The sequence below is a fragment of the Dendropsophus ebraccatus genome, chromosome 3, assembly GCF_027789765.1.
Source record: "Dendropsophus ebraccatus isolate aDenEbr1 chromosome 3, aDenEbr1.pat, whole genome shotgun sequence".
NCBI classification, from domain to species: domain Eukaryota; kingdom Metazoa; phylum Chordata; class Amphibia; order Anura; family Hylidae; genus Dendropsophus; species Dendropsophus ebraccatus.
In genome coordinates this window covers 159,706,261-159,731,291 of record NC_091456.1, presented here as the reverse complement: position 1 = coordinate 159,731,291, position 25,031 = coordinate 159,706,261, and the positions used below count along the sequence as shown (strand labels likewise).

Below are 25,031 nucleotides of genomic sequence, written 5' to 3'. Positions count from 1 at the left end.
GCAAGATTATTTATTAATAATACAACTTTTTTTTTTTAATAACTATACTAGAAGCCCCCATGGGGGACTTCTAGTATGTGCACACTGATCTCTCATATCTATGCAGTATAGTTATACTGCATAGATCGATGAGATCAGTGTTGTATTGCTTTTGGCTGCTGCAGCCAAAAGCAATAGAATGCCGAGCCGGGATCAGTGCCATTACGGCACCAGGCCCGGGGATTGCTTCTCCGTGGGGGGGTGGGGGCGATCTCCCCACTAGACCCCAGGTAGGGGCTGCAGTAAGTCTTCAGAGACAGCTGCATCTGAAGACTTAATTAGCGGGCACAGTGTTTGGACCGTGCCCGCTAATAGCCGCAGTCCCGGGCTACATGTCGCACCCGGGACCACGGCGGTTCTGAGTGGGGTCACCGCGCGGCCCCGCTCTGAACTCCCCCACCCGCGCAAGGACGTACAGTTCCGACCTTGTGCTGGAATGGGTTAAAGTATCACCACGTATTGAAAAATAGGAAAGTTGAAAAACAGTTGATACCACAATCTTAAGGGGTTATGGTATCCAAAGCCATATTGCCCACAAGCACGTAATTAATTGTGTTCACCACAGCTCTGGTTGTCCACCGGTGCAGCAGTCTTCATACAGGTCGTAGCCCGAGCTCCTGATAGGGATCAGTCAGTCCAAAAGAATGTGTTCACCATCAAAATATTTTACCCAGCGTTTTAGGGGTCTTGGGGTTATAATACCCCTTCCTCAGATTGCGGACAAACACCTCTTCAAAGTACATGATTAAAATAGTATCCACTGTATTATATATCTATTTTTTTTTTACTTGTCACATGTTATTGCTGATACTGGTGCCAAACAACACCCTATGATTATACACCCAAATCGAGGATCCATCTGCCAATTGTTTTCTTATAGCTCTAACATATAGCATTGTCATCCAGAAGGGCAACATTCACCAACTGAAGGATGCCCCAAATTTTTAGCTTATGACCAGCTTGTGATTTGTGTCACTGATACTGGTACCCAGGCTCCCGTGGGTTTCTTCTCTACCACAACAAGAACTTGCAAAATTCTGATTGTAGAAAAAAAGTAAGCTTTTTGCATGCTGCTATATTCAGTATTGACTCCTAGAATTATGTTGTTCACTCTGCGCCTCCCATATTAGTTTCTACACCTGGTTACCTGTTCATCGGTGCAGCACTTTTTCTTTTATATTGCATGCACCATAGAAAAAGACCCATCAGTGAATCTTGTCTGTCTAGAAGGAGATGTAATAACTCGGCTCATATGCAATCACACTTCTAATTATTTTCATCTTGCTTTAAGCTATTCATCGTGATCAGCCGCACAGCCGGAGAATTGTTATGAATCAGTCCTCATATATACGCAGGGCAGATAATTCTGTTATAGGATGTGGAGCTCTCTCTGTCTTATTACAGAGCCTAGCCTTTTACTGTCAAAATGGAATGAGTTATTGCCCTTAAATTAAACTAAATTCCAATTTTTAAATAAGCCTGACTTGCATTTAATTGCAGAGGTCTAGAACGCATCCATATGGAAAGGTCAGTCATCCCGGCTATACCCCTTACCTTACCAGGCCATGTTTAATCAAATTTACCCAAATCCTTTAGGAAACTGAACATCTATTTCCTTGCGTTGAGAGAATCTTTTAATTATAACCATCTTTATTGCAAGGCTTACAAGAATATGACCTCCAAGTACGGAGTCCTAATACAGCATCTATATGGCATGTTCAATGCATACTATACAGTATATTGTCTGCAATATAATGATGTGTAAAGACGCAAGATAACGGCTCCTGTTCCTTCATACAAGTTCGTGCACACTGTTCTGCTCTGTGTGTGAGCCCTAAGGGGTTGTAACATTAAGCTGAAGAAACAGGTTTATACAAGACTGTTGACCATGTTCAGCACTGTGTCCTACTTTGCCAGCTATGTAAAATACAGGAGGGTGAAAGATGTACCTGCCCCATAGAAAGTAATTAATCTGATAATTAATCTGATAATAATTCTGATAATTTATGAAAACTTTTAATAGTTCCACATAAAATGTGATCGTAAAGAATAGCCACATTTACTGTGAAAAAAAATGAAATAAATATATATATATTTTTTTAAAATAATATATAGTAAGGACCATATTGCACGGGACGATTATCTTTTGATAATCGTTTCGTGTAATAGCAGACAACAAACGACCAACGAGAAAACTTTGATCATTTAATAGAATCTGGACCTATTTTCATTGTTGTTCGTTCACAAATCGTTCGAACATCGTTTGGTGTAATAACATGTTGTTTGGTCGTTCTCTGGTCTATCAGCAAGGAAAGGACGAGCGCGAGAACAACCTGTGTAATAGGGTGAATGATTTAAGATTGTTTGTCATAGCGGTCGTTTGAGATCATTTGTCACCGAAAAATCATCCTATGTAATACCACTCTAACATATTAAAGGAGAAGTCCGGCGAAAATTTTTATTAAAGTATTGTATTGTCCCCCAAAAGTTATAGAAATTACCAATATACACTTATTACGGGAAATGCTTATAGTGCTTTTTTCCCTGCACTTACTACTGCATCAAGGCTTCACTTCCTGGATAAAACGTCGATGTCACGACCCGACTTCAAGAGCTGTGCAGGCTGTGGCTGCTGGAGAGGATGATGGCAGGGGGATGCTCAATGTCCCTCCAGTGTCCTCCTGCCATCATCCTCTCCAGCAGCCACAGCCCGCACAGCTCTGGGAGTTGGGTCGTGACATCACCATAATATCCAGGAAGTGAAGCCTTGATGCAGTAGTAAGTGCAGGGAAAAAAGCACTTTATAAGCATTTCCCATAATAAGTGTATATTGATGATTTGTATAACTTTTGGGGGGGCAATGCAATACTTTAGTAAAAATTTTCACTGGACTTCTCCTTTAATAAAAATGACCTCTAACACATTGCCTCCATGTCCATTGTAAGGCCTTGCAGGGGTTGTACCTGGGCTCTTCTGCATGAAGGGCTGCAGACAATCCAAGAGCTATACTACTATAAATGGCACATAACACTAAGGGCCCAACAGCTTCTAGCGAGATGTTTGCGGACTGTGGTTACATATTGCATCAGTATAATACTCTACAGACCCATATAAAATCCTGACCAAGCCCACATGATATGCTGCTGTACATGTCAGTGCTCGTAGCTCAGTCTTTCATAATATTGTATTACTCTGTTCTTCATATTTCCTCCATCTCTCACCCTACTATTAGCTCCACTCCACTACTTAATTATGCACATCTTGCCACACACGCAGCTAAAGGATCATATAAAGTTACTGCGGTGGAAAGTCCCCATAAAATGCGTCCATGATTCTGTCTTTACCATGAGTCTGTTGTATTAATGATTTACTGCTAGTAAGGAAATTAATAGGAAAAACTCTCCTTAGTAATGCTTTCATATAGATTTTAGTACGTCATGGGCCGGTGAAACCTTTGTGTTTGATCACTTGAGGACTCATTGTCTCTTTAATTTCATGTGTTACCAGGCGAATGGTAAAAAGAAAAAAAAAGGCATACCTACCTCTGTTTCCCCTGCCAATCCTGTTTATCACCACTTGTTGCTGCTCCATGAGAAAACATCAGAGCAGGACCTGCCTGCTCAGCCAATCACTGAGTGAAACAGATACTGCTGTGACCAGTGATTGGCTGAGGAGTTGGTAAGTCCTGCTGATAGCAGGGGATCACTAGGCCGGGAACAGGAGCTGCAAGGAATTGGAGTAGGCGAGTAAGGGGACCTATTACACTGGGTGATTTTTAACATTTACTGACTAATGATAAACAATCGCAAATGAGATTGTTTATCGTTAACCTGAAATCGTTCACCATATTACACAGAATGATAGTCGTTAGTTACGATTGTTACTACAATTGTTACTGCGATAGTTAGTATGATCGTTTACTTCATCTGATCACAACAAAACAATGAACAATGTGCAATTACACTAAACAACTAGTGAAAAAAGCGGAACTTCTGCGAACGAATGTGGAATTACAACGAACGATTAACAATGACTTTAAGTTCAGATCTAAATCAATGATCAACGACATACAAACGATTTTTCCATTGTTGCCTGAAATTACACAGGACGATTATCGTTTACATTCGAATGATATAACGATTTTTAATAGGGCCCTTAGACTTCTTTTTTTTTTTCTGGACCCCATAGATTTATTTATTACTGGGATACCCATTTAACTAAGCAAGAGGGAACTGTGCAACGCTTGCTTGTGAAGTGGACGTGTGGACGTAATACATTTGGTACATCCTGAATGTTCAGTTTGTGTATGGGATATACAGAATTGTGAGTGGCAGACTACCCCCAACATTTCCAGTTAAATACATGTATAGAGTTTGGGATATACTCGCCGTATAAGACTACCCCCAAATAAAATTTAATAAAAAGCATCAGACAGCAGCGAAATCTGAGAGGCAGAGAAGGAGATACAGTAATACCGGTAGGATACAAGGGCGGCCAGACGGGGCTTAGAGGTGTATTTTTTTGGGCAAAGCGCCACTCTACCGTATCTCTTTTTTCATACCCCGGACGCCTGCAGCTTGCTCTGCCCTCAATACGATCGCCACACATGTTGAAGACGAGACTGTTTTTGAGCTCCCCCCCCCACCCCCACCGCATGTGTTGACTGCAGATTCTCCAGTCCGGTTCCAAATTTTTTCTGCACCCGTCCTAGAAGACAACACCCAGCATATAAGACGACCCTTGACGTTTGAGATTTTCTTAGGTTAAAAAATAGTCTTACATGCATGAAAATACATTATGTCTGTTTAGCTGAACAATGAACACTGTAGGTTCCCCACACCTTTAGAACAGACTGACACACAGTGGTGTTGGGAGTGCCGACTACCCATCAGAAGTGGAGCGCACGTTCATTTGCATCCCCTGCATGAGCTATGTATCTGGTAATGCAGCTTCCTGGCATGTGATACATGTGTGATCTAATCTGGACCGTGATTGGCCACCACCGATCATTTAGAATTACCACCATCTCATTTGCCAGCAGTTTACAATATCAATTATAATTAATCCTCTTATTCCCCTGACGCTAATATACATTCAGCACATCGCAAACTCTTGTGTTTTTTCAGGGCAGACAGCTATTAAAAGTGCATTAATAATGAATGGAGCGAGATCAACATATGTCTTTTCAAAAAGATTTGCATCCCCCCCCTCTTCTAAAGTGAAGATGTACTACTCCGCACATCTAATTACCAAACAATGAAACCGTTTAATTAATCTAGATATCCATTTCTTAACAATAACGACTTCCCAAACGAGGCCCCCCGTGTGCGGCGGCGGTGGGACGTGCCAGCTTCCGATGCTGATTACCTATTCATTTCGCCACTTCTCCCCCAGGAAGATGAGTTAATTATCTACCCACTGCCTGCCCGCCACTTAGCGTTTCTTTAGCGGGTCACAAATATCAACCGTAATCTCTGCAGTATATCGACATTATCGCACAACTGAAAACCTACAACAGCCAAGAAATCCCTGGGAACAGCAGGTTTTAAGTAATAAGCGAGCTTTGCACATATGGGCAGGGAATTCACTGGCACCAGTTTTCATTTAAAAGTCTCTCAGGTATTAACTTGCAGATGGGTGGATGAATGCAGAGTGCAAAATGCTGAAAGATGAAGGTCACGTACCGGACATTTTTTTTTTTTAATAATCCTTTTTTATTTAACATATTAGTCCTGTGTACATCAGGATTTGGTGTGCCTGTTTTTGTGTGTTTTTTTATGTGATATAAAATATATATGCATATAATGTTTATGCATGTATATTTTATATGCATCCATATGTGCACAATCTTGAGTGACAGTTGTTGCAATTTCCACTGTTATACGGGATGCTATCCAGAGGCCCACCGGAGGGGAGGGGTTTGTAGGATTTACTGTCAAAAGCCCAGGATAATTTACTGGTTTAAGGGTTTTCCTGGGAGGGAATACAAAGTTATCCACGATCAGATAAAACATAGCTGTGATCTTCCGGTCCCACACCTGTTCGGTGGTATTGTATTGTTTATGGTGTATTGCAGCTCACTTCCACTAAAATACCTTTCGAGTTCTAATGCCACATACAGCCTGAGGACAGGTGTGGCACTGTTTTTGGAAAAAATAAGCTATTTTTTTTTCTAATTCTTTTATTCCCCCCGCCCCGCCCTCAGAAATCACCACTTAAGGTCCTATTACACAGAGCAGTTTTTATTGATTAACGAGTAAAAATAAACGATAGCAAACGAGATTGTTCATCGTTAACCTGAAATTGTTCACCATATTACACAAAACGATGGTCCTTAGTTACGATCATTGTTGTGATCGTTACTATGATCGTTTACTCCATCTGATCCTAGCAAAACAATGAACAATGTGCAATTACACTGAAAGATTAGTGAAACTAAGCGGAACATGAATGTGGAATTACAGCGAACGATTAACGATAATTTTAGGTTCGGATCTAAATCAATGATCAACGACATACAAACGATTTTTCAATCGCTGCCTGCAATTACACAAAACATTTATTGTTTAAATTCTAACGATATAACGATTTTTTTGCACGATAATCGTCCCGTGTAATAGGGCCCTTAGTAAAGAAGGAATGGCAGTGTGCATGCCTGACTCTCACATTTAGCCAGGAGAATCAGGTCTTGTCACATTGTGAGTGGTCCCAGCTGGAATAATCCTCTGTTTTTTACCATATTGGGAAGCAGCTACAAAGAGTGTACCAAGAGTGAAAACAGGTGGGTGTGTACTCAAGCGCTGTGTGTGTGAACTAGCTGCGTACGAGGGACAGATGGGATCACCCGAATATCCCAATAGTGGTACCAACAAAAAACAAAGTAATTGTGACTGTTCCGCACATATGAGATATAGAATCTAAAATTCACAAATGAAAAAAGCCCTATACTATGGCCGTATATCCAGTACTAACCTCCAGGTAGACGTTCTATCCAGGTTGGGGTTTGTCAGGTAATCCACTACCTGTATCCCCTTTGGAATCGTTTGAAAAGAAGCTAGCAATCCTCACCCCAAATGGTGGTGTAGTGATCGCTAAAGAGAGTTGCCGTCTGTTTTCTCCAATTGAAGTATAATCTTCCCAAGGGAATTTTAGATTCTATATATCATATGCACGGAACAGGTACAGTTACTTTGCTTTTAATGAGTGTACCTAGCTCTGGAGGACCTTTCCTGTCCTGCATTACACAGACATCCCATTCATTTTAAAAGATATTGTGAAATGCATCACTTCACCTGTGGTGGCGCTGCAGGGAAAATGAAAATGATTTCACTACATTTTATAGCTAGTAGTTGGGATTCAAATACATTTTTGATCAGCTTTATTGTTAATAGAGCCTTTCCGACCAGGGCCGGCTCCAGGTTTTTGTGGGCCCTTGGGTGTGAGAGCCTCAGCGGGCCCCTTTGTATAGCACACCTCGGGGAACACCTACCAAATAAAGTTTGACAAAATACCGCAAAAAAAAACGTAATTCAGTAACTCAGGTGACGTCTTTCTTGATCTGAGGCGATCGCTCTCCGTTTCCTCTCCATCTGGCCCAGACCTCCGTGATGATTTCTTCCAGCTACAATTCATCTCTTCGAAACCTGCCAGACAAACATGTTAGGCTCCGCACTTTTCCAGCAACTTCCTTCCCTTTTTCCCACCCATAGACTCCCATACAGTAGTAACTCCACTGTTTGGTGTCATGTGTAGTAAAGTAAGGAGGTTTGTAGGTCCCGTGCTGTGCCCCCCATATAGTAATAATGCCCTCTGTCCCCATAGTAATGCCCCCTGCCCTGTCCCCATAGTAATGCCCCCTGCTCTGTCCCCATAGTAATGCCCCCTGCTCTGTCCCCATAGTAATGCCACCTGCTCTGCCCCATAGTAATGCCCCCTGCTCTGCCCCATAGAAATGCCCCCTGCTCTGCCCCATAGAAATGCCCCCTGATCTCCCTCAGCACAAGAAAATAAAAAAATAAAACATACTCACTAATCCGGGCGGGGGACAGGTCCTCTTCTCCCTTGTGTGCGCCTTGTGGATCCACCAGCAGGCGTGATGACGTCATCGCTCTGCGCCTGTTGGTGAGAGCGCATCCATGCTAGAATGGACTAGAATGGAGGTGCTAGAAGGAGGTCGTCCCCCTGGAGTCTGTATTCTAGCTTCTTCACCATAGAGCAGGCTAGAATGGAGTTACAATCAGGAGGCATTACATGAGGTATACCAGGGGGAACTACAACTCCCAGCATGTCCAGCCTGGTATTATGGGATATCAGAGGACATTACAGGAGGAGATATAATAGGACTACAACTCCCAGCATGTCCAGCCTGTTATTATGGGATATCAGAGGACATTACAGGAGGAGATATAATAGGACTACAACTCCCAGCATGTCCAGCCTGTTATTATGGGAGATCAAAGGACATTACAGGAGGAGATTTAAGAGGAGTACTACAACTCCCAGCATGGACAGCCTGTTATTATGGGAGATCAGAGGACATTACAGAAGGAGATATAAGAGGACTACAACTCCCAGCATGGACAGCCTGTTATTATGGGAGATCAGAGGCCATTACAGGAGATATGAGGAGAACTACAACTCCCAGCATGGACAGCCTGTTATTATGGGAGATCAGAGGCCATTACAGGAGGAGATATAAGAGAAGGACTAAAACTCACAGCATACAGAGGGAAGGTATTAGTGAGCCCCGTCTCCTCATGTCACATGACAATGATCACAGGTCCTTCATCCATATGCAGCCTCTCCCGTTCTCAGCCCCGCCCCCTTATGACGTCACCACTGGTCCTTCCCCAGTGCAGCAAACACGGCAGGTCCTTCCCCAATCCCCAGCCCCTCCAGCCCTCCCCCGGACTTGGGGTCCGCAGCACCGGCGCCCCTTGGGCGGCCGTGGGTCCCGGCACTTGCCCGAGTATGCCAGGTGCTGACGCCGGCCCTGTTTCCGACAACCAGGTATCATTCAGAGTGGAGAATACAGTTTGTTCATATGGTTTCCACATTACCTATCTAGTCAGTGTTTTGGGGGTTAAGACTGGTGACAGACTCCATAAAATGCTTTTCCTTCTCCCCCCACCCCCAATCTTAACCAATACCCTTGCTGATGTTGAAACAAATGAGTGCAGCATTATTAGGGGATATTGAGTTAGTATGGAGTATAGCCCCAGGCTAGGGAATTAACCATATTACACTATTGGATTTAGTTATCATTTTTGGTTTGACCCATTTAAGCTAAATGCAAACAGATTTAATTTAGGAAATACATGATTTGCATTCGTAATTTGCCAAAGATTTAATGTATGTCAAAGCAAATTAGTCACTGGGGGAGGGGGCAAAATTAAGGAAGAACTGCAGCAGGGATACATGAAGTCTTACAGGGAGCAATACATTCTATAGAACATAGACTATAAAAAAAACTGTTCCTCCAAAAAGGATTTCTGACACATGGCTCATATGTCTGCAGCTGTCACAATATGCTGCTTTAGTAACATTTTCAGTATATAAATGTATATGTGTATTTTTAAGGGATTTGCCTTTTCGAAACTAATTTTCATATATCTTAATAGAGGTGACCTTCCCTGAATTCTCATCACTTACCAGGAGAGAGGGAGGTTACTAATAAGTCTCTAGCTCTGGAGTAAATATCCTGTCTTTAATTACACACATTAAAATAGGTACCATGTAATGCTTCATTTCACCTGCGGGGGAGCTGCAGGGATTAAGTTTTCCCATACATTATGGCTGATTGCGGGGGGCCCCACCAGGGGGGACACTTTGCGATAAGTTTATTATTATGGAACCTGGGGAACCTGGGCTTATTTAAAGAGGAGACTCCTTTTTATGACTTTGGTCTAGCCCAATTTGTTCATATTTTCTGATTCAAATTTGATAATTTTATCTTTATTACATGGGTGCTGCCATTTTTGTTAAGCTGTTTATAACAGCATTTAATGAAATGCTTTACAGCAGGACTCAAAGATATAGATACAATGACTATCTCCAGATCCTGCATGTATAGGACACACTTGTAAGCATGCTCTGTAACCTCTATGACCTGTGGAAGAGTCATTCCATATGTGGGGGGCTGAGTTACTATTGTCCTTACTATCTACTGGTGTCACCTGTTGCCATACAGATGGATTTCCAGCAGCCCCCTACTTTGTCACAGACAAAACAGGAAGTCTCAGCTTAGCTTTAAGCCTAGTGGCCAAAATAAAAACTACAAGTTTTCACGAATACTTAAACAATAGGTCATTGTCTGTCTCGGGACATCTTCACAATGACACCAATGACTTTTACCTATGTCACACCAAGACGCTACATAAGTGCACAGTAATGATAAATAGACTTATCAATGGACGCAAAGTAATAGGAATCTTTATCTCCAGAGCACCGGGCATGGTCAGGTGCAGTTATCAAATATGCTGATAAGCTGAAAATCAATTAGGGAAAACTATAGCTAGATTGTCGGGAAGTTGTCTGTTCTATCATATGACTCATTGTCTTCAAGCATGTAATATATGTTGTAATGTAAATGGCCCCGTCTGTCTGTCTGGTGTGAGTCATCTGTGCTTGAGAGCGATGTCCATAGTCCAAACAGGTGCTGCAAAAGCCTGGGCAGGCAAGGGGGAACCAGCAGCCCTCTAGCTGTTATAAAATTGCAGTTGCTATAATGCCTAGACAGCCAAAATGGGGGTCATGAATATTCTGAATTATTAAACTTTTTGTGTATTTACCAGGAAATTAATTTGCTAAGGAAATAGGATGACGTATTCATATAGGTATCTTTTGTCCTATAGCAGCCGTGTAGATAGCTTAAAAAAAATTAAAGGGGTTCGCAGAAAATGAAAGTTTTTCAAATCAACTGATGTCAGAAAGTTATACAAATTTTTAAATTACTTCTATTACAAAATCTCCAGTCTTTCAGTACTCATCAGCTGCTGTATGTCCTACAGGAAGTGGTGTATTGTTTCTAGTCTGACACAGTGCTCTCTGCTGCCACCTCTGTCCATGACAGGAACTGTCCAGAGCAGTAGCAAATCACCATAGAAAACCTCTCCTGCTCTGGACAGTTCCTGTCACAGACAGAGGTAACAGCAGAGAGCACTGTGTCAGACTGGAAATTATACACCACTTCCTGCAGGGCATACAGCAGCTGATAAGTACTGGAAGTAATTTACAGATCTGTATAATATTCTGACACCAGTTGATTTACAAACTTTTCTTTTCTCCAGAATATCCCTTTAATGTATTTTATATTGTGGTGTCTTTCTCTACGGCACTTAATATACTAGTGTACATTTTTAACTTTTGTCTTATTAGGAAATTGTGTTGGTCTTTTGTATCCTTGATCTTTTAAGATATTAACCTATAAGTTCTATCAATATGTTTATATTTATATGATTATCTCGCCTAATGTTATATACAATTGAGAGATATAAAACAAATTGGTCCCTTTCAGTCACACTGCAGTGCTTATCCCTGCTGCCCTTGTATACTTCTCTGCAGATGATTAGCCAGAACAGCCTGTAGCCAATCAACAGTCTCGGTGTTGCTGTGTCAGCTACCACTGAGGCAAGTGATTGGCTACCACTTTCCCTGAGGAGTCCTTCAGGGCCAGGTTGCTATGCTGTATCATCAGATAGTATAGATAGGTATACATTTGTGCATGTATTTTTGTGGAACTGGTCTGTCTGGCTCTTATGTCAATCTTCTAGGAAAAGTCATACGGTAATCTTCCAAGTGAGCTCAGAATACAGAAAAACATTTCTTAGACAAACAATTATAAATAAAGTAAAAAAAAATGGTCTTCTTCAGGTGTTGTGCCGTCCCTCTGTTATTCTTACTAGAAATCTATAACTGAATAACCAATTGGGTTGTACCACTTGGGGGCGTTTAGCTACACTGTCTGACACTATCCAATCAGAGCTGCCAGTGTATGGATACGCCCCCAACTGGTAACGACTAGTATGGCCCTTGGCATTGGTTGTAGGGTAGAAGAAGGGTGTTAGGGATTGGGGCAGGTAAGAAAGGGGGGGGGGTGCAATAGTTGGGTATGAAAAAAAGGGGTTAATGAGACATTTGGGGTATTTTGCCTGGCAGAAACAACACCTGCCCAGCCACACTGGTGTTTCAATAGGGAGAAAACCACAGGCTGCTTTTGGGGCAGTTAGGACACGGGTGTTGGGTTTGACTTGACACAGCTCGGGTTGTTGTTTTATGTTGCTGGAGCTAGTAAGGCAGGTGGGGGTCCTCAATGTTGGAAGGAGACACTGGGACTGGAGGTCAGGGGAGGGAACCAGTGTTATGGTTCTGGGCTTCCTAGCGACTCATTATACAGTTTAGGAATGGCAGTCACATAAATAACCAGGTTTAGGGCTGGGCTTTAGGCCCAAAGTTAATAGTTTGGGCAGAGAGGTGTTAGGTGCCTGCAATCCTGTGTCAACCAGCTGGAGGTAGAACCTAGGTGCGTCTATATAGTTTATGGGCCGCCGTGTTCATCTTTGGTAGCTTTGAGGACCAACTCAATCATTGTTTTAATCCTGAAACGCGTTGTGGTTTTTAAATACATTTTTAGTAATTTATTTTGCTTTGCTTTTTTACTTGGACATGCACCCATTGGACCCAGTTGTGGAGTGGAGGATTCTGTTGCCATTTAATAAAACGGCAGCTTTGTCCAATTCTACTCTGTACTGGAGTCTTGATTCCAGAAAGCTATACAAACTATAGGGGGTGACAAACAGGAACATTACAAGAGCAAAACACATTACAAGAATAAGGTAAATTGCAGATTGGTACATAGGGTAGAGAACCTTGGCTGCCATGGCTTACAGTCTAAAGGGCAGCACCTCAAAGTGTGCTGCAAAATTATTGTGGGTTGTAGCCTAGTATAAATAGATGGGTTTTCAGGTTACTTTTGAAGGTCTTGATGGTGGGTGAAAGCCAGATGTGTCTGGGTAGAGAGTTCCAGAGTATAGAGGAGGCTCGGACAAATCTTGGAGGCGGTTGTGTGAGATACGAACAAGGGAGGAGCACAAAAGGTGGTCATTGGAAGAACAGAGGTTTCATGAGAGACTGTAGCGGGATATTGGTTTTGGAAGGTACGAAGGGGACAGGTTGTAGACGGTCCTGTATTCCATAGTCAACAATTTAAAATGAGTTTGTTGGGCAATAGGGAGCCATTGAAGGGACTGGCAGAGGAGACAACAGAGATAAGGATAGACTAGAGGGGAGCAAGGGTGTTAGATGGATGGCCTGTGTTATTGAGGTAGTAGGAATGGGAGGGACTGTACAATACCCAGTCATTTTGTTTCATAGGCATTTCAGTGGTCACATGTTGTCTTAATGTTTTTCTTCCCGATAACACAAATTCATCCACCGCACTATGTTGACGCTTTACAGGAGAATGTAATTTTTTTAATGCATTTTCACATGAATTATTTGACTATGTATGTTGAGCAGTGAGACCTTTGTATACTTTATATTTACGTGTTTTCATTTCTCTTCTCTATTCCCCATAGGAAACAGCCCACAAGACAGCCCGAGGAACTTCTCCCCCAGCGCATCCGCTCATTTTTCATTTGCAAGAAGGTAGCGGCTTAGTCCCAGAGTACACGGGGCACAATTTTTCTTCCAATAGAGTCTAATTAGCGTCGTAATCTGGTCTAATTGCTTTCTAATGTTTTGTGGCGGGGACAGAACTCATTCTTCAGGATTATTCATTTGCATGCGGAGTTTATTGTGCACATTCTCACAGTAGGAGCTGCTTTTAAATAAACACTACATGTCAATCCATTTCTATTGCCCATCCTTTTTACTGACACATATTACATTATCATAATGCTGCCGCTGCATAAAGTCCTATAAATAAGTGGGATCCAGTTAATTCCTGGTTGGAAGGCTGTACAAGACATATCGGGCATTTAAGGAGAGATTTGTGTTTTTGCCTCTACTCTATCATTTCTTAATTGTAGATTATTCTTTGGACAAGTTTCAGGCGACTATGATATGGCAGCTTTATTATGGCTGCGGCTCCCTGGCCGACCACGGAGCACAATGTTTAATACGGCATTGTGAAGCAGCTGCTCTTCCGACCAAGGGTGACAGTATCACTTTAAGGGATAGCTTCAGTTAGGTTTATATCCTTACCTTTGTAAATCCTTCATAAGTTGTCAAAGGGAATCTGTTTGCTCTGTATCATGCAAAAGTATAAAATCAGGTTTCATTTCCATGTTCAAAAGTCATGGAGGCCGGGCTTGCAGCATGCAGGCCTGCTCTTTTCCCCACCCCTCCCATCTCTGCATGATTGATGTACAATGCTCAGTGCTAGAAATCACACACCTGTCCATCAATCATGTAGCACGAGGAGTAGAAGGGGGAGGTGAGCATGCTGAGGCTCAGCCTATATGACTCTTGAGCTTAGAAGGAAAATATGATTTTATAACTTTTAAAATTATGTCTGCATCTTTGAGCATGATATAGAGTTATCATTTCCTGTTAATGTCAGTGCAGTACATTATGGATCAGCATATTACACCCAGCTTATCAGGACAAGTCAGCCATTGTGGCCATATACGCAGTCATTATGGATATATTTCAATTTAATTAAAGTGGTTATACAGGATTATAAAAATTATAGTTATTTCCTCGCAAAAAACACGTCACCCCTGTCCCCAGTATGTGTGTGGTATTACAATTCAACTCCAGTTCACTTCAGTATAACTGAGTTGCAAAACCCAAACTGAGGACAGGAGTGGTGCTGTTTCTGTAAGAAAGCGACCATGTTTTTGTAAGCCTGGATGACCCCTTTTCACGCCTTTAATTTTTTTCAGCATGTTTTTGGTGGGAACTTTGGCTGCAAATAGCATAGCTTAGCCTTGTGGATAAGATGTGTGTATGTGCCTTACATTGATGGAGTATTGGAATAATTGCCACTTGCTGGGATCCCAATTGTCTTCTTATACTTCAAAGCATTACATGTAGATCAGGGGCGCAGCTAGGGGTTCAGCCTAGGGGGGGCGAGCAAGTCTGAGTGGGCCCCCAACCGATTATGTTACCCAAAGGGAACCTCACTTGACAACAATGCTTTCTAAATAATAAAGGGTATATTCTGCTCCATTACTCATAGTGAATTAAGATTAAGAGCAGTGTTAGAGGCTTCTACATTTACATATATAGACACATAAAATGAAAGAGGTTCTTCAGGATAAGAAAAACATGATTGCTCTCTTCTAGAAAAAAAACACCACCCCTGTCTTTATCGTGTGTGTGTGTGTGTGGTATTGAAGCTCAGTTGCTTTCCACATGTCCCACACTGTTTTCCACATGATCAGCTCCCTCTGTTTCCACATGTCCAGCTCCCCCTGTTTCCACATGTCCAGCTCCCCCTGTTTCCACATGTCTAGCTCCCCCAGTTTTCCACATGTCCAGCTCCCCCTGTTTCCACATGTCCAGCTCCCCCTGTTTCCACATGTCCAGCTCCTTCAGTTTTCCACATGTCCAGCTCCCCCTGTTTCCACATGTCCAGCTCCCCCTGTTTCCACATGTCCAGCTCCCCCTGTTTCCACATGTCCAGCTCCCCCTGTTTCCACATGTCCAGCTCCCCCTGTTTCCACATGTCCAGCTCCCCCAGTTTTCCACATGTCCAGCTCCCCCTGTTTTCCACATGCCTAGGTCAGCCTTCCCCTGTTTACCAGCTGGGTTGTCTGTCCCTGTGTGCAGCAGCAGCAGTCATAGGCGGCCGTCCGGCACTGACCTGGTGCGAGCGCGGGAGACGGAACAGCGTGGCGCCCGAGATGATTGATAGGTGGGCGGGCCAGGGCGGTGCATGTACCAGCAGTGGTGCGCTGAGGCCGTACACAACCTCAGTTCACTCACTGCACTCACCCATCCGATGGCAGGTGATGGCGGGCATCGGCATCACATTATAATGGGGGCGGCAGCAGCAGCAGTCATAGGCGGCCGTCCGGCACTGACCTGGTGCGAGCGCGGGAGACCGAACAGCGTGGCACCAGAGGTGATTGATAGGTGGGCGGGCCAGGGCGGCGCACGTACCCGCAGCGGTGCGCTGAGGCCGTACGCAACCTCAGTGCACCTGATCAGGTTAAGATGGCGGCGGGGGGGGGGGGGAGGGGGCTGTGGCTGCACTCACCCATCCAATGGTGGGCGGCGGCGGGTAGCGGCATCAAAAATCTCTGGAGATCACAGTGGGCCCCGGGGGCGGCCGTCCCCCCTGCCCTCATCAAATTTCGCTACTGATGTAGATACTAAAGTGATTGATAGCCCATAGTGTGTCGGCAGCCGCAATTACCAATGCATACAGTATAATATATGGAGCCTGCGGTTAAGGCAAAGCTAAAACTGATCATTCCATCCTTTCTATTGAAAAACAGGACAGATGGACGCCGATGGTCTCTGGCATCTCTGCCCTCATCTGGGTATGGAACGAATACACCGAGCTCCACTGTATCTGTAAGTTTTGTTCATTTTGCTTCGATTGTAATTATTGCAGAGTTTAGCAGAGGGGAAATTATGTAAAACTATGTACGCTCCAACTTTCGAACTAGACTGCACTTCTACAGAGATTGACTTAATAATAACTGGAATACTAAACCTCTCTTTGAATCGTTTTAGTTCACACTGTTTGATTTATTTTTTTATATATATATATATATATATAATATATATATTTTTTTTTTTTGGTGGGGGAGGGTGGAAGCCATGACCCAAGTGTAAACCATGCCTTATCTTTTCTACCATGTAAAGTACTGACTACGATGACACTATTTACAGCAACAATAATAAAAGTAAGGCAGTATTTTGTTTGAATCTGAGCGTCTATGCACATAGCACATACTATACTATACATGTAGCATTTGCAAATGAAACCCATATAACCACTATAGCATCTCTATTATTTATTAACAGCAAGTAGTGGAAGTAGACACAGTGAGCAGTGTGTACAGTGTAAATGCATACATCTGATTGGTTGCTATTGGCATAACACTTTGTTACTGTGGTGACATACAGTATGCACCATTGTGTATGCACACCTCTACCATATCACTTAGATGCAGTCTTTCCACCATGACTATACTGATTTTGAGGAGTTAGTGGCTTTCCTTAGCTGTCTGTATTGTTTCCCTATTGTCGCTCGGCCACTCCTTTCCTGTCTGTTATATGAACGATGGGGCCGGGTGCTCACTTGCTCGGGGAACAGGAAAAGCAACAAGATCTGCATTTTAATCACCACACCTCATCATTGTCCTGCCTGCTGCCTCCAGCTTCTCTAGTCACATCCCTGGGCTACAAGAGCAGGACTCGCTGTTCCTTGCACAGAAGCTGGCACTCACTTTTCCTTCCAGACTGCGTGTTTATCTCCTCATTGATCATAGATAGTTAATGGAGGGGAAACAAGAACGATACGCTTCCTTATTTCACAGAATTTTTTTCTTGCACGCTCTTGGAATAAAACATTGGAAGTCGAGTTTATATATAGTGTGTGTTATCCAGGGAGCTGTCAGTCCTTAATAGCTACCAACGTAATTCGCTGAAAGATTGGATTTTGCAATATATTTAAAGCGACTCTGTACCCACAATCTGACCCCCCAAAACCACTTGTACCTTCGGATAGCTGCTTTTAATCCAAGATCTGCTCTGTTGTCTGTTGTGCTGTTATTGCCAAAACAGGAGTATCTGTGCCCTAACTTTGCACCACCCCTCCGTCCCTCCTCCCCACCCTCTTCATCATTAGGAATGCCACTGAAACATTTTCTCCATGCTGAACATTGCACAGATCCTTAACGATCCAGCCCATGTGCCGGGCTGCCACATGTAGGGAATAGGAGGCAATCTGCCTGGAGCATTCCTAATGATGAGGAGGGTGGGGAGGAGGGACGGAGGGGTGGTGCAAAGTTAGGGCACAGATACTTCCTTTTGGCACGGGGCTTCAAGTTTAAAAGTATTTTTTTAGGACAATAACTGCATCACCTGCCGAACGGACCCCAGGACAGATCTTGGATTAAAAGCAGCTATCCGAAGATACAAGTGGTTTGGGGGGGGGGGGGGGGGTCAGATTGTGGGTACAGAGTCACTTTAATAGATGGTTTGTATAGATTGGATTAGGGAACACTGTCCTATTATATGTATATTGGCTGGATTCACATAAGTATAATATGGAATTATTATTTATACCTATATTATGCTCACAGGTCTAATGACCCAAAGTCATAGCATCATGGATAACTATAATATGATACCAGTCATTAGTACCCATTGTCAGGCCATATAACGGATGTAAATAGTGCGCTGGTAGTATAATCCTCTCTTAGTGCTTTTATAATTTTATATTCACATATATATTAGTGATCAAGTGGAACAGGAACATTTACGAAGATCTATTTTCCCAGTGAGGAAAGAGTTTAGATAAGTAAACATTCATGGCCTTGTCGGTATTGTCAAAGTATATCACCCGTCACATCAATTATTCTTGTGAAATGACAAATGTTGAAATGCTGTGCTTGGGTGTGCCACATCCACTAGCGGTGACTAGTGCAAATCTTCAACTTTAAAAATGAGGATTGTTTATGTAGCTCAGTGCAATCCATTGGATGTTTTAAAGGGAGCCTGAACCATGAAAATACTATCCAGTCTATCAGCTTCATGTTATAGAGCCTGACAAGCTGAGAAGATTGATATATAGGTTCGTGTCAAAACATTCAGTATAAACTTGTAATTTATTGATCTAAACAATTGCTTATTCTTGACTTAGGAGTCCAGTGGGCGGTTCTATGCATGCTCAAACACTAAAATTAAAAGTTATAATGAATCTTTTTATATAGAACTATATATCAATCTGCTCAGCGCCTCCAGTTCTGTGACGTGATGCTAAAAGATAGGAGTGCATTTTGTGTGTGAAAAGTTCCCTTTAAATTTGATTGCATATATACAGTAGATGTGATTTTTTTATTTTTTTTGGACCTTGAGCAAATAAGCATACTGTGACCAATATTAATCGTAATTCATTGAGGAGTCTTCCTTACCAACATCCTTGTATAAATTGCTATATTTACATCTAGTAACATAAGGATTGACGTGATAGACCTGACTGAATTTACATCTATTGGTTTACAAGCATTGTGTTTTTATGGAATGATCCGACGACATAGAAATTCTAAATTTTTTTGCGGTGAATTGCTGACATTTTGGAAATTTAAGACAAACAGTTCAGCTCTTGGTTGTGTTAGCAAAGACGCACAGAATTTTGCTAAGTAGACGATTTTTGGTCACAATAAAGTTTGAGACCTTAGGGGATGACTTGGTTTCCTCTCTTCCCCTGATAGCCGCTGGGCTAGGATGTGAGTCTCATCAACTTGATACATGAGTCGTCCTTGTGAAATCAGGTTACTCTCTCTCCATTAGTGTCAGGCTAGTTTCTGTTGTGACTATACCAATCATCTCAATAGAAGTTGACAGCATTTGTCACTCTACACTATATACTATCCTTACTCCCATCCTCTCTTCATCGGGGGAATTCCACTTTACATTTACTGTTCAGCATAGATCTCTTAAATTATTCTTAGGAGTGTTTGACCTATATCTGAGAAGACAGGTCATAGTTTATCGATGCAGCCGCTGGTTGCTTGGTTTCTCTCCGGTGTCTCTTTTATGCAGTCTAAAATGATTTTTTTACTCCGCTACTATAAAGATGTCAGTGCTGTAAGGTCTTTCTCGAGAAATATAGCTTTTGATGCACGCTACATATTTTGTAGGGAAAATTCTAATGGCGGTAACTTCATGATTATGAGGATGCATAAAGTTTACTTTTGTTGTTAAATTAGTCTTTACAGTGCACGGTAATTTGACATCTTAATATTATTCATAAAATATTATACCTGTAATATCCTTTATTCATTAAAAATGCACACTAATACAGTACATTACATATGCAGTGTCCCGGTATAGATCAGTTTGCCTTGTGTCTACTCCAAAGGTTAATAGGTCAGCATTACTCACGCCTACTAGATCAGTGGACTAGTGTCGTATACTATGGAGGAGTACCGTGTGTAGGCCTCTGGCTGAGACCAGAGATTTAGGCCTACCGAATCAAATCTCTGCTAGACCTGCATCCTGCTACAGGACACTGCAGCTCGCCATCCGTGACTATGTTAATCGTCCTAAATTTTCAACCATTGGAGATTCCTGTAGTGAAACATATAGGACTGTGTTTACTTAAGGCTAGAGTACTGAACTTTCTTGCTAATATTCGAATGTCGGTCGGTTACAAAGGGTACTTCCTCACAAGCACACTATCACTACTTTAAACCAGAGGCTGTGACATTGAAACACTACCATGAAGTTATCCAGTAAGGAACGGTTTGTTTGTTTGTTTATGTACAGCTGGTGTCTGACTAGTTCATATGCATGAAAGACCATGATGTCCCCATAGCTATACATCATTCATATTCATAGCATCCATACCCCACCCTACCCCAAGCTATCACTGCTTTGGGCATCAGGGTAGTTCCCCAGGGGCAAATATCCCAATGCACCTACTGTGACACAAATACTGGCGATTCCGAGAACCGCATCTCCCAGCTGGGTTCTTGTATTTGGGTATCTCGTAACGTTTTGCCTCAGTATATTACCCAGTTCTACATTGCTCTTAGGTGGAATATCATCATAAGACCAATTGTCTAGAAGTTTCTTGGATTGGTTATAGTAACATAGTAACATAGTAAATAAGGTTGAAAGAAGACAAGAGTCCATCAGGTTCAACCTAGCGAAACCCTACTGTGTTGATCCAGGGAAGGCAAAAACCCCTATGAGGCAGACGACAACCACCCCACCACAGGGAAAAAACTCCCCCCGACTCCAATGGCAACCAGAATAATCCCTGGATCAACGTATCACCGGAAGTCTAATGCCCATAACTTGTAATATTATATTGTTCAAGAAAAGCATCCAGGCCTCCCTTGAACTTATTTAATGAATCGGCCATGACAACAACATGTGGCAGAGAGTTCCACAGTCTTACCGCTCGTACAGTAAAGAACCCGCGTCGATGCTGATGATAAAATCTTCTTTCCTCTAGACGTAGAGGATGCCCCCTTGTCATGGTTACAGACCTAGGAGTAAAAAGACCACTACAAAGATCTCTGTACTGTCCTTTCATATATTTGTACATTGTGATCAGATCGCCCCTAAGACGTCTTTTTTCTAGTGTAAATAACCCCAAGCTTGATAACCTGTCCTGGTACTGTAACCCACCCATTCCCTTAATGACCTTTGTTGTCCTCCTCTGCACCCGCTCCAGTTCAGCTGTGTCCTTCTTATATACTTTTATACTATACTTATACTATTATACTATACTTATATACTATTCTTATATTCTTATGCCCAAAACTGTACACAGTATTCCATGTGTGGTCTGACCAGTGATTTATAAAGAGGCAAAACTATCTTCTCATCTTTAGCATCTATACCTCTTTTGATGTATCCCATTATTTTACTAGCCTTGGCAGCTGCTGCCTGGCACTGATCACTAAAGTTGAGTTTACTGTCCACCAATACCCCCAGGTCCTTTTCGGAAGTAGTTTTACCCAGTGTTTTATAATTTAGCACATAACTGTATTTATTATTTCTACGGCCCAAGTGCATAACCTTACATTTATCCACATTAAACTTCATTTGCCATTTCACCGCCCAAGCCTCTAGCTTCTCCAAATCACTCTGTAATATGATATTCTCCTCCTCTGTACTGATTACTTTACCCAGTTTAGTATCATCTGCAAAAATGGAGATTCTGCTCTGTAGCCCCTCAACAAGATAATTAATAAAAATATTAAAAAGAAGTGGACCCAACACTGACCCCTGTGGTACCCAACGAGTAACTAAAACCCAATCTGAATATGTTCCATCAATGACCACCCTCTGTTTTTATTAAAGGGAATCTGTCATTACATTACATGCTGCCTCTACCATGTAATTGAGCAGTTCCCCGCCCCACTAACTGTGATTAAAGGGGTACTCCAGCGGGGGGGGGGGCACTTTTTAGCTGGGACCGGGGAGGAGGTGGCTGAGGGAATAGACGACCACTCACCTCCCCGGTTCCAGCGGCGGGTCCCGCATCGCGGCACTCCAGTTCCCGGCCGCTTCCTGGTGTCTGACGTGGGCCCGAGACAATACGTCTCAAATCCGCTCAGCCAGTCAGTGACAGAGGCGGGATCTGAGCGGACTTGAAACGGATCCCGCCTCCTTTATTGACTGGCTGAGCGGACCTGAGACGTCACGTCTCAGGCCCGTGTCAGACACCAGGAAGAGGCCGGGAACCGGGCACCGGAGCGTCGCGATGCAGGACCCGCCACTAGAACCGGGGAGGTGAGTGGACGTCTTTTCCCTCAGCCATCTCCTCCCCGATACCAGCGAAAAAGTGCCCCCCCGCTGGAGTACCCCTTTAAGAGATCTCCCTCTTTATACAAACAGAGAGATTTATCAATTAAGATGGGTGGGGTGGGGAGGAGCCACCAGGGACCCGCCCCTATGACTGGTTCAGGCAGCATGAAAGTAATGTCAGGTTCCCTTTAATGGTCAAGCAGCTGCCTACAAGCCTGGTCATTTTATTTTCCCCCTGTGAAGGAGAATGTTGATGCAATAGCAAACAATTACATGTATTTGCACATGAATAGTTTACCAAGTTTAGCGTGAAACATGTTGAATGGATTCTGAAAGTCCCGTTGTCAAAAACCTTTGTGATAAATTGGAACATCGCTAATGCTAACACTAACAGTAATGTTCTCGGGGATGAATTCCTACAGACAAGTATCTTATGCTAGAGGAAAGTCTTCCCGAAAGAGTGCAGGCTGAAGGCTGGAGACATACATTCACTTAGGGCTTATATGATATTTTTAAATGTACATCTACCACTGGTCATGTAATAATTATGGACACCCATACCAAGATGACTTCAGCTTTATGATAGTAGAAAAGCACAAGTGGTGACAGCAGAGTATGTCACATCCTTCCTGTGTGCTCTGCAAATCAATCATTGTACATTGCTGCATCTTCCTTGGCCCGTGCCATCTATTCCACAGTCCTCCTATCTGTCTGATTCCAGAGCTGTTTTAGCTTGTTTAGCTCTGTGTATCTGGCATTTAGCAATGAAGAAGTCCAACTCCTCCTTACAAGACGCAAGCTATTCAGTTATAATTAATGTTTACACCATAAATACTAAATCCATTGATTCAGATGAGGTTGTTTTTTTCATAAACTCTCAAATAAATTACTATGAATCCCCGATATTTTTGAATCCACATATAAAATACAGCGGATTCAATAGGGCTAAAGGGCTACTCCGAGAAAAAAAATGTTTTTAAATATACCGGGGTCAGAAGTTTTACAGATTTACATCTATTTAAAAATCTCAAGTCTTTAAGTACTTATCAGCTGCTGTATGTCTTGCAGGAAGTAGTGTATTTTTTCCAGTGTGACACAGTGCTCTCTGCTGCCATCTCTGTCCGTGACAGGAACTGTTTACAGCCGTAGAGGTTTTTATATGGGGATTTGCTGCTACTCTGGACAGTTGTGGCAGCAGAGAGGACTGTCACTGTGACACCATTTAATTTGAATTTTTTTATCAGGAGTTCTCCTTTAAGTATCTTGGCAGTCCTAAGTGAACTGAGAATTCTCATCAATTTGCCCACCCATGAGATTTCTGGTGTACGGGCAGGTTTTGATTTTTCTTCCATTTCTTTGCTCCTAAGAGGAAATAACCTTGATGTTTTGTCATTCTCCGAGTATACATGACAGTAAAGTTCCCCAGGAATCTTCTGCAGAACGTTGTTGGCTGCTTAGTATTCCCATTGTCCTCATCATTCATCCCCCTACATTCATGGGGTTCACTGTATTCTCGGTGTGCCTCCTAACCTCATTTTAAAGGTCCTTTTGCCCACTTCACTTTCAAGGACTTGAGATCCTTGAGATGTCCGGATACCAAGGAAGGAGATTTGTTTCTGACAATCAAATACTGTAGCTAATCAGAAACTGTCACCGCCGCCTGTCTATACAGTAATAAAATATTTGATGTAGAGGCAGCGAGTCTCCCAGTAATATATAAGCAATCAGTGGCAGCACGCTCCCTGCAATGAACTCTGCCACCATCCAAACAAAGGTATCTGATAAACATGTGTCTATGGAGGGAGCCCACATGAAGAGCCCAGGTCATTCCCATTATCAGACACAACCTCGGAAAGTCATTCATTTGTTTTATGCCATCTGTGCGGAAAACAAATGGCCTTTTACATTCAAGGGGATGTTTTTAGGAAGCATGCACAATATTTCCATGTGGTGTAAGTAGAACTATATGCATTTACTATGGCGAAATAATAGAATAAAGCCTAGGTAGGCCAGTAGCTTCAGATTACAGCTGTCTAATGCACATTCATCTCCTTGGCATTGGCATCAAACATGGTAGACTTGTGGCCTGTACCAATTTATTTTACTTCAGATAAATAGGTTTTCAGTGTATATTGTGTGTGTATATATATATATATATATATATATATATATATATATATATATATATATATATATATATTATTAGATATAAAATTACTTCATGGGCAAAAGTATTTTGGCACTGAAATCACTTATATATGTACTTTGTTACCATAAATCTTCAGTTTTTAGGACTTTTGGCCTTCTTTCTTCTATTTCCACCTTTTAAAACTATTTTTTAAAAGTAGTTTTAGAAAATTCCCCCCCCCCCAAAAAAAAAAATGCTGTCATGGTAACAGACTACGAACCAGCCCTGTGGAGTCTGAGCTGTACTCCTTCCTAGCTGTACCCTACATGATGCTTACCTATCTGAATGTATGTTACCAAGAAGCAGAGAACAGATAAAGATGACACCATGATGTCAAGAACCATTTAGGAGATAAGGC

At 42.4% G+C, this 25,031-nt stretch overlaps 1 protein-coding gene across 1 annotated transcript in view; it reads left to right on the top strand.

The window, feature by feature from the left end:
* MAST4 (microtubule associated serine/threonine kinase family member 4) overlaps positions 1–25,031 on the top strand; it is a 371,265-nt gene that overhangs the window by 270,941 nt on the left and 75,293 nt on the right. The window contains exons 7-8 of the mRNA XM_069963543.1: positions 13,614–13,683; positions 16,485–16,563. Of these exons, the coding sequence (XP_069819644.1) occupies positions 13,614–13,683; positions 16,485–16,563 (149 nt within the window). The remainder of the gene's footprint in view (positions 1–13,613; positions 13,684–16,484; positions 16,564–25,031) is intronic.